General features: G+C 45.1%; 1 protein-coding gene across 2 annotated transcripts in view; it reads left to right on the top strand.

Moving 5' to 3' along the window:
* The window catches only part of FARP1 (FERM, ARH/RhoGEF and pleckstrin domain protein 1), a 218,521-nt gene that overhangs the window by 185,723 nt on the left and 14,377 nt on the right, over positions 1-18,421 (top strand). For both annotated transcript variants that reach the window (XM_074329441.1, XM_074329442.1), the window contains exons 16-18: positions 7,952-8,033; positions 13,550-13,787; positions 17,183-17,313. In XM_074329441.1, the coding sequence (XP_074185542.1) occupies positions 7,952-8,033; positions 13,550-13,787; positions 17,183-17,313 (451 nt within the window). The remainder of the gene's footprint in view (positions 1-7,951; positions 8,034-13,549; positions 13,788-17,182; positions 17,314-18,421) is intronic.

The raw sequence follows: 18,421 nt of genomic DNA on the forward strand, positions 1-18,421 counted from the left end.
GCCACTTGTAGCAATTTAAACTACTTTTCATTTCCTTTAAAATACGTTTTCTCGATAACACTAGCCACATGTGGTGAGTGGCTACTGTACTGGATAGCAGCTATAAAAAACACTTCCGTCATCACAGGAAGTTCTTTTGGACAGCATTGACGTCAAGAATGAAAAAGAAGTCGTACTTATTATCACAACGAACACAGGGCTTGCCACACAGCGTTGCTCAAAACACTTACAAAACAAATGCATGAACATGTCTTGGTTTCTTCCGGGGTGAATCTGGAAGAATTATACATTTGCTGTTGTTGTGTTTCAAAGGCTCAACACAGAGGAGGGGGCCTGGCAAATGGGGATGGACAGGGCTTTTACACGCGTTAAAAAATCACATTCACATGCAAAGTTTGTGGCCTGAGATTTAGAGGGAAGGAGCTCCACGGAGCACGAAGCACGGCTGTTCACTTGTAACTTGAGAACAACTTCCTGGCTCCCTGGAAACCTTAGCCCTGTCTGTGGTCTGCAGTGGTCACTAGCTGCTACCCTGCACCACTCCTGCCATTGCTTCCTGGGCACGCAGATTGTGGACAGGGCTGAGACTGTGACGTGACGCCCTTTTCCTTCTCAGCTGGACACTTCAGGTGTTGGTAGCAGGACCTGCCTCTGAACTTCAGAACCTTGAGCTGTGGCCTGTGTATTTATATTATTATCACTTTTAGGCCCTGTGGGCAAGTAAAGAAAAAACAGGCCTTGGCGTCAGACAGGCCTTATTTCATATCCCAGTTCCACCCCTATTTACCACTGGGTGTCCTTGGACAAGTCACTGGACCTTTGTAACATCAGTTTCTTTATTTATAAAGTGGAGAGGAGTGTGTAAAGCATTTAGCACAGTTTCTAGAACATGGCTGTCAGTACACGGTAGCTAAAACCCTCCCCACTACAACATTTGCAGCCACCCCTTTTCTCCCTACTCTGGTACTGTCCTTCCTTAGGTTCGTTAGCTTTTCTTTTTGTTCATTTGCAGAAGGGTCCATGTAAATCCTCATGTCAGCAAATTTGGCCAGGGTCTTTCATTTATTCAATAAATATTTATTGTGTCCCTACTATATATCAGTCACTCTTCTCAGTGTTTAGTGAACAAAACAGGCCGCATTCCTGTCCTTCTAGAGCTTGCATTCTGCTTACATCCTCTCCTCTGCTCTGTATCAAAGAGGGCAGGCAGAACAAGCCCGATAAGATTAAAAAGCAGGGCCTGGGGACAGCTCAAGACATCCTGTTCTATTTTCTACTCCTGCCAAGCCAAGAGATCAATGAGTACCTGACCCCTTTCTGAGAACAGAAATCATTGTCAGTATTCAAAAGGTGTTAAAAGAAAATCATAGCCTTTTAAGACTGGAAATTGCATGCAGTAAAGCATCTTGCATCTCTGCAGTATTTTTTAAAGCATTTTCCCTTAAATGGTCGCATTTGACAATCAAAAAAGTCTTGTGGAATTATCCCCATCTTTCCCGCTGTGGAGAATGAGGCTCTGAAAGGGAGAGTGCCTTCCCGGAAGGGGTTCACTAGCCATGTCTTGCTTTCCCTGGAGGCCATGAACCTGGGGCCTGGAGAAGCAGCTGTTAACTTTACTTACTCTCTGGTTCTACTCGTATCTAGAGCAGTGCTGTCCACCAGAATTCACTGTGATGATGAAATATACTGTGTCTGCATTGAGCACTTGAAATATGGGTAAGGTGACTGAGGAATTGGATTTTCAAATTTCATTTCAAGTAAAGTTAAAATTTAAATAACCGTATATGGATATGTATTGGACAGCACAGTTTTAAAGGCTTGAATGTGACAAGCTCTGGAGTAGAAGAAAGAGGAATGGACCCAGTCTTCCTCTCCCAAGGAAGACCGTGCCCCGACACCGTGCACAAACGGTTTTAAATCATTGCTCTCAAAATAAACAAGAGTGAAGCTCATTGGAGACGAGGCAGCGAGGTCTACCTGGAAGAATACAGTGAAAGAAAGATCAGAAGGCAGTTAGGACAATATATGGGTATGGGGATAGCACGAGGGGAGTCACTTGTATATTTACTTATATCAATTTATTTAAGGTTTAAAATTTTACGTTTGTTTGTTTCGAAGGCAAGAAAGATGCCTCTAGGACAGTGTGATTTTTATTCCCCCTACGTTCTGCCCCACCCTGCTCTCCACTGTCTGCTTAGGGCTCCAGGCGTGATGGTTGTTGGTGACTGTTTCCTTTTAACACGAGTAGAATTACACGTTCTCAGTCATATGTGGGAGCTGGTTTTTCTTGGATTATCTGCTTTACTCCTGACTGACTGCATAGCCCCCTGGGCTTTGAGAGCAAGCTTCTGTTCTTAGAAAAACAAAAACGATATTTCCAATTGTCTGAATCGCAGGTGGGTTTCTGCGGGAAAACTAGTTAAGAGCGATCACTCTCCAGGTCACTGAAGAGTGTGAAATGGCTCTTGCTGCATTTTAATATGTGGCTCGTTAACAGAAGTGAACCTGGGTAACTACGTCGGGTCTCATTGGGTCCTGTCAAGCCTGCCTGTGAGTGGGTTGTAACTGTTGCTCCTCTTACTAAACTGGACCTGGTATTAAACCTCAGAAGAAGAAAAGCCGTAGCTTTAAGCAAGCCAGTAGTTTAATGGATGAGCACGAGATGGCTGAGAACGGGAGGCGCTGTGTGCCGATGGCACCAATGGACGGGATGAATCTCTTACCTGTAGCTGCAAAGGGAAACCGGAGGGCCCTGGCCTAGTGAGGACACCTCTTGCACAAACACATTCCTCCCAAGTGGGGATCTGAATTAATATTCCAATTAATGAGGTTGTTCTCTCCAGGGATTTCAAAGGACATTGAAATCCATCAAAGAATGTTGAAATCCACATATATTACATGTGGCTAATACATTTTATATGTATATGTATAAATTAAAATTTTATAGATGTAAATTAATATAAATAAATATATAAATTAATATTACATGTGGCTAATAGATATAAATCACGTGCTGCATAATGACATTTCAGTCAACAGTGGGCTGCATACATGATGGTGGTCCCATAAGATTGTAATGGAGCTGAAAAATTCCTATCACCTAGTGACGTACTGTCACCTCGCAAGGCATTACTCACATGTGTGTGGTGATGCTGGTGTAAATAAACTTACTGTGCTTCCAATCTACAAAAGTATAGCACATACAATTGTGTACAATACGTAATCCTGGGTAATAAATGGCTATGTTACTGGTTTATGTACTTACTATGCTCTACTTTCTATCATTATTTTAGAGTATACTCTTTCCGCGTATTTAAAAATGTTTGCTGGAAAACAGTATGCTGTGTTCCGCTAGCAGCAGCCTCACACATCTCGTGTTGACTGCATCTCGTGATTGCATCATTTTCTTTTGTGCTGATTTAATCTCGTGCTGTTTTGTACAGTAACACGCTGTACAGGTTTGTAGCCCAGGAGCACACAGCCTAGGTGTGTCGTGGCTGTACCATCTAGTTTGTGTAAGCACACAATATGACGTGCACACAATGATGAAATCAGCTAACAACGCATTTCTCACAACGTATCCCTGTTAAATGGCACATGACTGTTATCTATTACTCTGGCTAATTTGTTTCCTTTTTAAACCCAGCCACTCGCCCCACCTTACATATTTGTCTTTACTCAATTACTCATTAATTATCTTTTTACTTACATAGATACACAAATGTGTGTAATTACAGACTTTTTCATTTAGAATCATAGAAATCACAGGAAATAGTAAGAATAAGGCTGTGGTGTTTGTTTTGCAAATGAGGCTTCACAAAGTTAAGTCTGTTTTCCCAGGGTCAGGGAGCACCCAGATCCAAAGCCAGATACATAGTGGTAAATGAAGTGTTTACAGAGGGTCCAAGACTCAGAGATGCATGAGGGGGAGAGTTGTGTGTGTGTGTTTTCATCCCTGTGCTGAGATCCCATGTAGTTGATCCTGGGAGTGCATTAGTCATGGTGCACAGGTCAGAATTTAGCATCTAGGAGGCTTCTTAATACCTACGTGGGTTTCTGAAACAAAATTGTCAAAACAATTTTCAGCTTTGCTGCTGTGTGGTAATTACACAGACAAGTATGTGGCCCTGTCCTCCAAACAAGGCCCCTTTTCTTGTGAGGTTAACATCCGGAGGATGTTCCAGAAGAGTTATAATTACTTTTTCATGTTCTGGATAATGAAATGACCTTTTAGCTCTTCGTAATAAAGCAAATGCTTTGGACTTGCAGACTTGGTGGCATTCACATGTAGAGGAAGTGAAAACGTGATGGCATTTCTATAGGAGGCAGCAGGAGTTTTGGGTTTTTCCCACAGCAATGGTCACGGTAACTTCAGAGGCCGCAGCCTGGTTTCCCAACACCCCTTAGAGCTGTCCCCTTTGAGTTTATTCATATCAGTGGCTTCCCTGCTTGTCCCAGGGGACAATCCCAGAGCAGTTTTGACCATGAAAGTGAAGATGTTAAAGACTTGAGAGAAACAGATAGGGTTCTGCTAGCAAGCCGATGCAGGAAAAATGTCCCCTTGAGTTTGGGGTTTTTAATATCAGTACATTTTCTTTTAATAAATACTTGGCAAGAGAAGAAAGGAAGTGAAGTCAGTGAAGTTTGGCTTCCACCACTGCTCTGTGCCCTCCCCCAGTGTCCGCTTTCCAGCACTTCATTTTCCCTCGGGTCAGGGCATTATCTATGAGAGGGAGGAAATTGCTCATAATTAATGTAAGCCAGAGACCCCCATTTCTCCCCTTGCCCACCTAATCCAGAGGATGCTCACTAAAATGTCTAAACTACATCCTTTGAACTAACTAAAGACTTTTCTTATGTGCATTGTCAAATAGCATGCCCATTTGAAAGTTTGGGGGTCAATTATTTAAGTTCCAGATAATAACTACATTCCCACAGATCACGTCTAAATTGTATTTTGCCTTCTTTTATTAATGTGTGGCATTTAGTCAAAATCAAGTCATTCTGGTTCAGTAGCTGGGTCCTCTTTTGTTGTTCAGGCGTATGGGGCAGAGGGGAAGAGAACTTTCCAGCTCCGAAAAGAGCGTCATGTAAGGGTGAAGGTGCAGGAGGTTGGTCAGAGGTTCTAAACACCAGAAGGTCTCCATTCTTTGGGACTCGAGCTCCTTTCTGCTCCCAGGGGTAAAGAGAAGAGCAACCAGTAAAGTCTCAACCAAGCCCAGTCACACATCAGGATCAAGAGAATGCCCAACCAATACACTTCTCAACAGTCATTTGATTAACCATTTGCCCAAAATCCAGAGGTGCCTCAGCCCTGCAGCTGACGGGTGGAATCCTGTGCAGTGATTAGCAGTGGGCTGAGGGCTGTCTCCAAAACAGAGCCTGAGTCTAAGTCAGATGCTCGAGCATTCTCTGTTTTGGGGGAGAATTTGATCCTATGGGTGGGGATACAAGAGACAGACAAGTGAGGATAATAAGTCCCTAGCTTGAGAGTGGGATAGAACAGGTACATCACTAAGGAAGAAAATGTAGGAAGAGGATGGGGTTTGGGCAACAAGGAAATTAACTCTGTGTGGAGCATCTTGAGTTTGAGATACCTGTGGGGTAATTCATGTGGAACCCTCCGGAAGGTATGAGAAATACAGTACCTGGGCCAATCGCTACAAAGAACATTTAGGTATAGATTTGGCATCATGAATTGAAACCATATGGAATAAAAGGAATGGCACAGGAAGAAGTAGAAAGTGAAGAGAGAAGATAACCACTGATGGATTCCCAAAGAACACAGACATCGTAGGAGCAGCCTGAAGAGGAGGAGGTGGCAAAGAGCACTGAAGAACTGACCCAAGAGAAGTCAGGGAGCCTGGAGAAAGAGGCTTCCAGAAGCTGAAGAGCAGAGTACCAGGAAGTTTGGGGCCAACTTAGGCCAGAGAGATTGACAAGGAGCAGGAGTGGTGAGGATAGAATCCATGTTTCAATGCGGAGAAGTAAGTAGTAAGGAAAGCAATCTGCCAACAGTGTTTCTTTGGGCAGCCAAGAAGCAGCAGAAGGATTGAGGAGTGCTATGTCGGGGTAGGAGAGCATGGAAGGTTCCAGAAAGACAGAGCCTAGAGGAGTCATTAAAGACCCAGAAAGGGGCTGAGGGCATAATGGATGCTCTCTCTCTTCTTATATTTTAGAGAAGCTTAAATTGCCTAATGGGTCTGGGTGCTCTGTCTCCCCTGCGATTTATAATATATGTTTAGTTAGAACCAGTGCAATAAATCACGTGGTGTGGGCAGCCAGGAGCTACGTGAGGAGCCAGCCCGTGTGTCTATCTGCCCTGACCTTTCTATCCCCAACTGCTTCATTATGTGTATTCCCCCACCCTCCTCTCCCCACCCGAGATCCTTCATGAATCAGAGATTGAGACAACAGTTCTAGAAGGCTCCGAATGCTCAGCCTGCTTCCACTGAGATGGAATTCATTCCTCTCATTGCTGATGGCATCTGGAGGGTGTAAATCGCGTTCGTCATGACTGGGGTTGCAGGTGTGTTATCCCACTCTGAACACCTCTCACTTCCAACTGGAAGCCTCATACCCAGACTGTTAACCTTTTCTCTTTTTAATTTATCCCTTTCATTTAAATTGGCTTCTAGCTATCCTGAACAGTTGGTTCGAAGATATTAGGCTGGTTCATTGTTGAAAATCACGTTTTAATTTAATCCGAGAAATTCTTTGCTTGTCATCAGGGAAATTCACAGATGAGCGCTGGTATATATCATGGTTAGGAATGTAGACGCAAACTAGATGCCTGGGGTCAAGTACAAAGCTCACTATCTAGTGATACCTGACATTAGACAAGTGACGTGGTTTCTTTGTGCCTCAGTGTCTTTAGCTGTTTAGTGAAGGTGATAATGCCTCATGGCTGCCGTGAGCATTACATGAGTTGGTGCCTATAACGTGCTCTGCACAGGGGACAGTTCTCACTAAGCAGAAGTTACCATCATTATTATCTTTCTCCTTGCTGTTTAAGCCCCTGGACTATCAGCGTTGGCTAGAGCACTAAGCTATAAGAAATATGAATACATACCCAGATGCTCCAGTGAAGATGCCCACATCTCTGTCATCTGCCCCCAGTTTATCTGGGGAGAGCCTGGTCCCTCCCCTCACCCTGCCCTCTCTGGATCATCTTCCCCGCTCTCATTCCATGCATGGGTCTCCTGCACGTTCTCATTTATATTTTTCTCCTCCCAAGGGCTTTTCACTCAACTCTTTGTCTGCTTCAGGCTACAGGGCTCTTGGGAGCAGAAATCTTGATTTTGAGGCTGTCTTGCTTCTGACAAGTGTCTGTTACTCCCAGTCTATGGGATGGATTCAGTTTAATGAGCTACCGTATTTCCCCAAAAATAAGACCAGGGTCTCATATTAAATTTTGCTCCAAAAGACGCATTAGGGCGTATGTTCAGGGGATGTCTTATTTTTTCATGTACAGCAATCTACTTGTATTCAGATACAGTCATGTCATCTTCTGGAACATCATCATAACGTACTAAATGCATCTGTCTGGCTGACAATCTTAACTGGGATTTATTTTCAGGGTAGGTCTTATTTTCGGGAAAACACGGTAGTTACTACAAGTGATCTCCAGGCTTTTCTAACGACACTAACATCACCCAAGTGTGGATAGAAAGGAAAATGTAAAATGAGACCAAATTAAAATAATCAGTAAATGGTCTTTTCCTGTCTCTTTCAAAGCACACGTGGAATTCTTGGTCTGTAGAATGACAGGTAATTTCAAAGTTTCTTCCCAGTGCTAACATTCTGTGACACCCAGAGATGGGAGAGGTCCAAATAGTCAGTTGGAAAGGAAGACCTAAAGGTTGATATTTTGTAATCTAGGGCCGGGACATTTTCAGGTCATGTACTCAGTGCTAATGCTTTGGTTTCAACCCTTCCCTTCTGCTCTCAGGGAAGGCCGCTCAAATGCCCACATCAGAATGGATTACCAAAGAATCGGAGACGTCATGCTGAAGAACATTCAGGCCATGAAGGTGAGCTTCTTTGGGATTTGGGCAGAGCAGGGTCCTGGGAAAATAATGCAGAGGCTGCCGGAGCCAGCCGGTAGTGAACCCTTTCCACGATGGGACAGTCCACACCTAACACAGCGGGTAAACTCTTCTAGCCTTTGTGGATCATTTCATTTTGAAGCAAAACGGAAAATCGAGTCACTGTGGGGGAAGCACTGCTCGTACTTTGTCTCTTCCAAAGCTCGGTGTTGTAACCAAAACCACCAGTATTTTCTGTGAACAGGTCATTCAAAACTTGTTTTTAAAAAAATTACTTAGGAAAAAAACATGGGTTGACTGAACATTTCGTTTTTAGTCAGTTGTTTTGGCTTCTTGTAAGCATGACAAAAATATTAGATTCAAAGCTATATAGGAATTCTAGTCAATTCTATGACTTAAAAAATCCATGTACATGGCAAATATATTTTTTGCCATAATGTCTACGATGATATTTACAAAAGAGTGAAAATATACCCAAAGAAGTCAACACATGTTGAACCAATGTTCTGCCTCTTTTTTGAAATCTGTCCCATCCCTTATATCTCAAATTTTCATTTTCATTTTAATCCATTAATAATTCCTTTAATATAATGTTTTCATTCACACAATTTATCTTTTGAAAACAAATCTATCTATATTCTCATTTTAAAGCAATCTTCCTATATCTCAACTTTCCAGAGCCTGTTGAATAACCTTAACTAATAACTGCCCGGAGCAAGCTAATAACCCCCTAAAGAAGGAAGGTTGCTCAAACTGCCACCATTTTCAGTCTGTCCATCTATTCATCCATCCATCCATCCATCCATCCATCCATCCATCCATCCATCCATCAATCCAGTACTAGCTGAGTACCTACTATGTATAAGGCACTCGTAGAATAAAAGTTACTGTTGGGGTTTGAATTAATTCCAAGAATCTGGCTAAGTTATATAGTGTTTAATTTTTCCCCCTAAGAATTACGTATCTCATGAGATAGGACAAGGGGAGGATTTCCGGGGAAGAGGTGCATGGCACTGAAAAGATAGGATCTAAAAGTACTCAAGAAATGAACTGTTTCTCTTAACAAAGTTCAAGATATTATTTAACAGACTGAGCTGTTGCTTGCTTTATCATGGTGTTTAAACAGCCACACACACCCCTCTGAGCAACATTAGAGAGGGGCCAGTGAGCACTGAGGATTGCAGAATCCTATGCAAAAGAAAAAAAAGATAGAGCAAGAATTATCTAAGATATTCTACAATTGATGCCACAAGTAAGGTTGGTGTACAAAACACAGATGTAACAGAAACATATCTCTTCACTTTTCACGGTGGTTTTTTGTAATTAATATATTTTATTTTTTAGAGCAATTTTAGGTTTACAGGAAAATTGAGCAGAAAGCTCATACAGAGAGTTCCCATATTTTCACACCCCCCTCCACACACAGTTTCCCATATTAACCTCTTGCATTGGCCTGGTACATTTGTTACAAAGATGAACCAATATTGATACATTATGATTAATTAAATCCATAGTTTACATTAGGATTCCCTCTTTGTGTTGTACATTCCATGCCTTTGGCAAGTGCATAATGTCACATACCCACCATGACAGTGTCACACAGGAGAGTTTCACTGCCCTGAACATCCTCCGTGCTCCAGCCCGCCCTCCCTTCCACCCCGGGCAACTACTGATCTTTTCCTGTCTCCATAGTTTGGTCTTTTCCAGAATGTCATGCAATCCTTTTGTAGCCTTTTCAGGCTGGCTTTTGTCACTTGTTAAAAATACCCTTTGTTCTCTCTTCTATGGCATGTTTTCGTTACTGTTGTAGTTCCCAGTTATTTTCCTCGCAGGAAGCCTCTCTTCCCGTGTTCTGCACTTTTTCTCAGCCCACTTTGGTGTTTGCCTTTTCTCATAGTGCTCCCCTTCCTCTGAGATGATAAGCTTGCCCTTACTCCCTTCAAGGAGGTTTGGACTCCGCCATGCGTGTCTGGGGAAAACAGCGGACACCTGCCAGCTCATTCCGCACCCCCTCAGGGACAGTCCATAGAGTGCTCCTGTCACCAGCTCTCCTTTGTGGCCCTCTGTGGCCTATCTGCTGACGTCCCCCCACTTCTCTCCCCGAAGAACTGCATTCGGTAGACATCCGCCCTCTGTTTCATTTACGTAGCACCTAAAACCTAAAAATACACCTGATTTCCGCTCATAGCAATTTTTTCTCCTTGGTCTAGTGAGTTGGCATTTTTATATTTAGTCAGCTTCCTTGGCTGTGCTGGCATTTTAGTTATTATGCTGATGCCACAAACATTTATAGCACGGAGCTCCGTGCAAGCAAATAAAAATAGATGGAGAGGCTTGAGAGCCACTGGCAAAATTGGTGGCTTTTTTTTTATTATTGTGGTTGTTATTGTTGGTTTTAAAGAATTTTTATGAAGTGTGAAGGGGAGCAGCAGAAGATATAGAAGCCCAGGTTAGCACTTTTATCCAAAATGCTTAGGTTGATCACCTTGCAGTGTCTTTCCTGCCCGTCCTCCCATCTGTACATTTACCTGCAGGGCTCAGCATGGATGTTGTCATTACCTGTCAGCTGTTCCCAGACCTTCGGCACAGGGAGCTGAGATACCCAAATCAGGACCTCTATCCCACACTGTGAATCCCCACATTAAAGTCAGAGACACCTAAACCGGGACCCTCTAGCCCACGCTTCTGTCCACGTGCACGAAGGCATTTTGACATCCACACAGAAGGCGGTCCTCCGCTTTTGTCTTGGCCCTTCACCTGCCACTCACGCCGGGACCTTGACTTGTGCCTGAGTTGTCTGTCTCCCAGGCCTCCACTTCCTGCCCCCTCTCCTTACACTCCTACCACATTACCCCTTCTGGCTCTGCTTTCTCTTTTCTGGATGACTCGCCCGGCTTCTGATGAATCTCCTTGCCTCCCATCAAGCCACCCTCCCAGCCACCATTTATATTACAACCAGACTGACAATGCTCAGAACCCTCCTTGTCTTTCTGTGGTTTGGAGAATACGGTCCAAACTCTAAACTTGATGCAAACGACTTCACACTGTAGCCCTAGACAGTCTTCCCAGAGCCCCTCTCCTGTCCTTCCCATTCTACGCTGCACTCCAGTGACTGTGAACTCACGCTCCAGCCACTCAGGTCCTTGCAAGGCTCCAGCCTCAGCTGCACGCATGCACTGGTGTGCTTGCTCATTAATGCATGCAGACAGTAGACATTTGCTGAGCACCTACTGTGCGCATCAGGCCCCGAGAATGTAGTGACATGACAGATGCTCTCATAGTCAAGTAGGGGACCGCACATGTGATAACATTGCATTAAGCTATACACATGCGTACACATGCATACACACACAAGTGAGGGCATGTATAACTGGTGGAATCCAAATAAACTCTGGATTTACCAGTGGACTGTACCAGTGTCAGTTTCCTGGTTGTGCTATTGTGCTATTGTTATGCAAGACGTTACCATTAGGGGAGGCCAATGAAGCATAGGATCTCCCTACATTTCTTTGCAACTTCCTATGAATCTATATATATTTTTTAAAGTTACAAAGTAAATTCTGCAGAGAAGACCACATGACAAGGGCTAAGATGGACAAACATGGCATAAGTACAGGAGGATGGACGAGTCCCTAACTCAGCCTGGAGATCAGGGAAGTCCCCAGAGCTAATCCTGAAGGATGAGGAGGGGTGGGGGGGAGGGGCTGGTGCTTGTCTTAGGAGGGGCGTGTAATGTGCAGAGGCTCTGCGTGTAGACACCTTCAAGTGCAGGCTGTTTGTGGGTGGCCTGGGGTGAGAGCAAGAGGCAGTAATGGAGAGGTAAGAGGGCTTACATCCTAAGGGCCCTATGCGCCCTGACGGAAACTCTGGAGATTGTCACAGATGGTGGGAGCTCTTGTGTATCCAAGCAAGAGGCGATGTGCTCCAGCTGCAGTGTGGAAAGTTTGTTTTGGTGGCTGTTACGCAGTTAGGTAGAGGGGTGAGGAGTGGTGGCGGTGGTGGCACAGGGCCGAACCGAGAGCAGTGACCATGGCGATGAAGACAGGAAGTGGCGTGGCAGTTTTAGGAGGTAGAATTGGTAGGATTTGGTGAAGGATTCAAACTATGAGGGAACCAGCGTTTCTGTCTAGCAATTTCTGGCTGATGATGGCACTGATCCTGAAATGAGAGTCACAGGGGCCAGAGGTGGTGGGTTTGTGTCTGGACTCACTGCGTTTTTAGCTGTTTCTGGAGTGCGCGAGCGGAGATACCGGGATTAGGAATGCAGGTGTGGGAGTTGGCAGCACACGGGTAGCACTTAAGCCCCCTCCTGGGAAGTACGTACAGGGTGAGACTCGAGGACAATTGCTGTTCTCCAGCCCTGGGGTGTCCTCTGTTCCCCCTCTCCCTTAGTGCCCCTCTGTCTGGAAATGTCCCCCCCTTGCACTTGTTCCCCACCTGCCATGAGGAAGTCATTCCTCCCTTTAATGCTCTGTCCTCAAACTTTTTACCCTGCGTCTGTCTCCACCACCACACTTACAAGGAAAAAAATATTCCACAATACTTGTTAAAGATGGTAAAGCAGACTTTTGTAATAGCTGTAGGACCAGTGCAGTGGGATTTTGCAGTGGGGGAGGGAGATTGGGCTCAACTCTGAACACAGCATGGACAAGTGGGGATTTATACCCCAGGGGCAGGGTGGGGGTCCTAGGATAGAAAATGCCTGAAAGGAAACATCAGGGCTGAGGGGGGATTCTGGCTGAACCAATCTAACAGGATCCTTGCTGAAGGTAAGCCAGGGTGACCAGACATCACCGGGGGATAGTGAGAGACGAGGACCCTGAGGCTGAGGGTGAGCAGATATCCAGTGTGGGGGTTCTGGTTAAAATGCCTTAGCAGGGTTCTTGCTAAAAGTACATTTACAAGGAAGTGCACAGACAGGCCTGGAGAAGATTCTGGAGCCTGGCGAATGTTTGGTTAAGCAAAGGCTCTTGGTCAGACCCCAGCAGAGTAGAGACCGTGTCTAATTCTCATCCAGGTCCCTGGAACCTAGCAGAGCTTGTGGCAGATGCTCAGTTACTGTATGAGCAAATGGGGGGAGTTAAACAGAAATATATATTTTTAACTATATGACATTTATTGAGTGGTCCCGGTGTATTTGTCATCTTGTGACATTTTCAGGAAAACCACAGGCCCCCTGAAGGAGCTCCTGTGCATTTATTTCCCCTTAGTTTTGCGAGTCTTGTTTTTAAAAGAAGCCTCTAATACAACGTATACATCGCCTATTTTGTAATCCCTACATCTTTTTAACTCAACGCTTTACTAGAGCTTTTTATTTCACTTTGAGAACTTAATTGAAGTAATGAAATACATCGTGAAATGTGAAAAATACGAAATTTAATGAAATGAAGTAACAAAAGCGGAGGTAACCTTCCTTTCCACAAGTCAAGCAGGGCGGACTGCGCACGTTCAGTTCCGCTAAGCAGGACCCCTGCCCCGCCCTTGTCTTGTGCCCCCACCAGCAACTGGCTGCTCACCTGTGGAAGCACGGCGAGGCTCTGGAGGCGCTGGAGACCAGCATCAGGGGCTCCCGGCGGCTGGAGAACTTGTGCAGAGACTTCGAGCTGCAGAAGGTGTGCTACCTGCCACTCAACACCTTCCTCCTGCGCCCCCTGCACCGGCTCATGCACTACAAGCAGGTCCTGGAGCGTCTGTGCAAGCACCACCCCCCCAGCCACTCCGACTTCCGGGACTGCAGAGGTGAGAAGAAGCTCAGTGAGGTCGCCACCACGAGCAGCCTGGCAGGGAGGGGCTCCTTGGGCGAAGAGCTCTGGGATACTGTGTCCCCGGTTTTCAAAACGACGTGCAGGCGCTGCCTTTTAGTACCTGGTCAAATGTTTCCTGTTATCTCTTGATCTTTCCATAAAGAAAGTGAGAGTGGTCCTTCTGACCTCTTTTTCTTTCTCCTTTTGCATGCATTTCCACCTTCGACCCTGGGTGGTTTAGTGCGAAAAGCCCTGGAGAAGCTCCACTGAGAGTCAGCCCCCTCCAGGAAGCTTTCCTCTACCTACCCGGTTGACACTTCATCACTCCCTCCCTGGACCCGCCTCGGAAAATGGCTTGTAATAAACACTCGTGCTCATTGCTGCTGGGCATTGGGACTGTGCCAGTCACCTTACTAAGCACTGCACCTGAATTAACTCTTAATCTCACAACTAGCCTACAAGGCACGGGTGAGCTCATTTTACATATGGGGTTTCGGAGACCAGAGAGGTTAAGGAACCTGCCCAGAGTCAGACAGCTGGAAAGTAAATGACTTGGAACCTAAATCTAGAACCTATGTTACTGAGCATCCTACCCTACTGCCTCATGATAATATTAGCCACTGCCACTTGCTCGGCACCGGGGCCAGATACAAGGCCAGGCAGCCTTGTACTAAAGTTAACGTCTTTACTCCTTTAACAACCCCATGACGTAAGTGTTCTTATCCCATTTTACTGATAATATGACTGAGGCTCAGGGGAGGTGAGGGCTTGTGTCACTCAGTTAGGAAACGGTCAGAGCTGGTCTTCCACAATTGCTTTCCCCACTAGGCCACGTGTCATCTTTTTGAACCTAAGTCGTCTGTCTCGTGATATGTGGTCTGTTAATGTCTGCACTTCTTGGCCTGGACCATAAGCCCCTCGAGGGCCAGGGCCCTGAGGTCTGTTGCTGCATCCCCTACGTTCTCCCCCTAGGCTGTACAGAGTGGGTCCTTCATAGGTCACCCGACAGATTACGGGAATTAGCACACCCACCAGTACATCAAGCATGTATCTCTCACCGAAAGTATTATTAATATAAACACCTCCCATCTCTTAGGCCACCTGTGTTCTCCTTTTCTAAATACATCTCTTACTTAATCCTTTGCTTAAAACATGGATGATCTCTGATTCCCTCCGGCTACAGTCAGAACTCTTCATCATCTGGCCCCCAGCCAGCCTCCCATGTAACAGATATGCATTGAGCACCTGCTGTGTACTAGATATACTAAAAAGATTGGAACGGATGTGGCCCCTACACATAGAACCCACCAGTGGGCGCGGAAGCCGGTACCTGGGCAGTGACTGACCCGTGAGAGGGAAGTGCCTGGTACAGCAGGACGGGGGCTTCTGACCTGGCCTTCCAGCTTAGCGGGGGCTTTCTGAGGGAAAGGATGTCTAAGCCTAGGGCTAGAGTACAAATTGGAGTGCTACTGGATGAAGGGAGGGTGTGGAATATAGAGTTGGGAACTGCATATATAGAGGTCCAAAGGGGACAGAGACTGTGGAACATTCTAGAAAGTAGAAGTTCTATATGGAATGCAGAGGGATAGAAGCAGCAATGAGCCTGGAAAAGTAAGCAGGGACCAGATTCCATGGGGTCTCAAACCCTATGAGACCTCACTCAACCTAAGAGCAAACATAAGACAGGAAGGGTTTTAAGAAGGGGAATGGTGATGTGGGGCTTGTTCTAGAAAATTCACTCAGTCCGTATCTAGAATATATAGAAGACGCCTACAAATTAGTTTTTAAAAAGACAACCCAAGAGAACATTTGGCAAAATAATTAAGGCATTAGCAATTCACAAGAGAACAAAAATGGCTCGTGATGTGGTTTCGGTTTGCTATAGCCTGTCAGTCTTTAAGACAAACCATGGTGCTTCGTGCCTCATCCCTTGGCATATTCTATCCCTTCTGCTTGGAGTCATTGCTACCACCTCCTTGTCCTTTCCTGGCACAGCATTCCTCCTCCATGAAGCCCTGGTTCCCACCTGACCCTGGAGCTTGGGGGACCTCCGCCCATCTACCTTGTTCTGTCATATCAGCATTGCCAGTTGGCTGTGCCTGGACAGGATGACCCAAAGCCGTTCCAGCTCTGAGGACTCAGAGCTGTACAGAGACATTAGCCAGGAGGGTGAGGGACGTCTTTAGTTTTGCATGCGCTATCCTTGGCTGACGTGCCCAGTTTGCATTTTACTGAACAGTCCCCAGGGAGAAAAGTCTATCCTTGGCCATTAAATGGAAAAAGTATTTGTGATGTAGCTGAAGCCATAAGGTGGCACGATTGTACAAAGGCTAGGGAAATGAAAGTATGTCAGAACATGTACTTCCTGAATGTCAGGGATGCAGAGTGCCGAGCACTGTTCCCAAGATGCCAGACGCGTGAGCACCTCGGACCAGGGTGCCATCCTGTTCTCTTAGCGCCTCCTCACCCCCACCCCACTAAGCGTTCCGTGCCCAGTAATTGTTTATTGAACTGAACCGGCTGGTAATGCCTAAAGATTGAGCAACCTTGGGGTTTGTCACTATGGCTGAGACAAAGCATTCTGTGATAAGCCAGGAAGCATTTAATTTGCATCCTCTGGGAGAAGGCAAGAAAACAACATGCTTCCCCTCCAAAGTTCACATGCCAGGGTGAAGGGTGTACTTCATTTTCTGATGATTGCAGTTCACTGGACAAGTTATTTTTTGACAAAAATACCTAAATGATCAGCTACTGTGGCTTTGCTGCCACCCACACTTGTGTGGTGTCTCTCAGTACCGGGGAGATGTACCCATATTGCAAAATAAAGGTTCGTGATGCAGTTATTCTTTGCAACCATCTCGATAAACAGTACAATTCCTGCAGGAGGAGGCACTGGGGAAAGCTGGAGTGTTCATTACCAAAAAGTTGCACTAGCAATTACTCTCTCCCTGCAAGATCCCTCTTTTCCTCAGATTTTTCTGTGGCATCTCTGTGCTGTTCTTTCCAGAAGAGGGGGGTAAAAACAAAAAAAATCTCTGCCCTGGGGACAGAATCGCAGGTATTCTCATTCCCCTGCTGCTTTCCCCTCTGTGCCAAAACCAGTTCTCATTGAAGGACAGTACTATAGTAGCCAGGAAGGGGTCATTTACATTTTCAAGATGATTTTGGGAAACTAAAGTAAAGCAAATAAATACATAAAGCAAATACATTAAAGCAAATCACTTGGTTTTTATTTGTGAGAAATAGCAGTGTTTTCCCCAGAAGGATGGCATCTAACATAGTCTAGTGACTGGAGGATATTACCCTGGAGAGTTGAGCTTGAAGATGAGGGGGATAGAAACCTTTGTCTGCCATTAATACTGCCGTTTTTGTGTCTGTTTCCTTCATTAGCTGCTTTGGCCGAGATTACTGAAATGGTGGCACAGCTTCACGGTACGATGATCAAGATGGAGAATTTCCAGAAGCTACATGAACTCAAGAAAGATTTGATTGGCATCGACAATCTTGTGATTCCAGGGAGGGTAAGCAGCTGTGCTCTCTTATGCATTAGGGGGAAAGCCAGAACGGTGACATTTGAGTGATTTAAATTTGAACCTTTTGAATACAGATACTCCAAGTTAAAATATGCTCCTTCTGAAGTGGCTTCCTTTCACCTGGGGCACAATTGGGAAAACACTTTGCACATTACAATGTCATTCAAAACTTTTGTGTTAGGACATAAAGCTAGCCTTTCACCTCTATTCTGCTTTTTCTCATTGGGTGATGTGCTAATTTACTTTTTCCCTACCATGCTCTGAGAGGATTTGAGATAGCTTATTTTTTTTAATTTACGTAAATGGAAATGGAAGATAAATATTTTTTTATTTTTTTTAAAGAATGCGTAAAATGGTAATATAAAAGCAGAGGGAAAGTTAGGGCCTGAAAGCATGCTGTAAATTCCCAGGTAAGTGTGAACAGTGTTTTGTTGTTTTTCTTTTTAAAGTTTGTTCAGGTTTTTTGTTTGTTTGTTTGTTAATTTTTATTGGGGAACGGAGTGTTTCTCCAGGGCCCATCAGCTCCAAGTCAGAGTCCTTCAATCTAGTTGTGGAGGGCGCAGCTCAGCTCCAAGTCCAGTTGCCGTTCTCAATCTTTAGTTGCAGGGGGCGCAGCCCACCATCCCATGCGGGAATTGAACCAGAAACCTTGTTGAGAGCTCGCGCTCTAACCAACTGAGCGCACATCCAGCTGCCCCATAAGCTCAGCGGCAGCTCGTTGTTTTCAATCTAGTTGTGGAGGGCCCAGCTCACTGGCGCATGTGGGAATCGAACTGGCAACCCTGTTGTTCAGAGCTCCCGCTCTAACCAACTGAGCCATCCAGCCGCCCAAAAAGTGTTTTTTAAAGATACAATTTTCTGTACATAATGTAATTTTAATTAGGAATTAAAATAACATTTTAGCCAGAACACACTTCTAGGAGAGATGCAAGTTCACGTGCACTGTTAACCTTCACCTACCCAGTGCCCTTCGGGAGATGTAGTTCATTCACAATGAAGCAGGGCTTTGTTGCATAAACACGCTTCTTCCAGACCAGGGTTAAAAATACAGCATAACCTGCCTTTTTTCAGTTCTCTTTCTAAGAATCAAAACTAT

The sequence above is a fragment of the Rhinolophus sinicus genome, linkage group LG04 (assembly GCF_036562045.2).
Source record: "Rhinolophus sinicus isolate RSC01 linkage group LG04, ASM3656204v1, whole genome shotgun sequence".
NCBI lineage: Eukaryota > Metazoa > Chordata > Mammalia > Chiroptera > Rhinolophidae > Rhinolophus > Rhinolophus sinicus.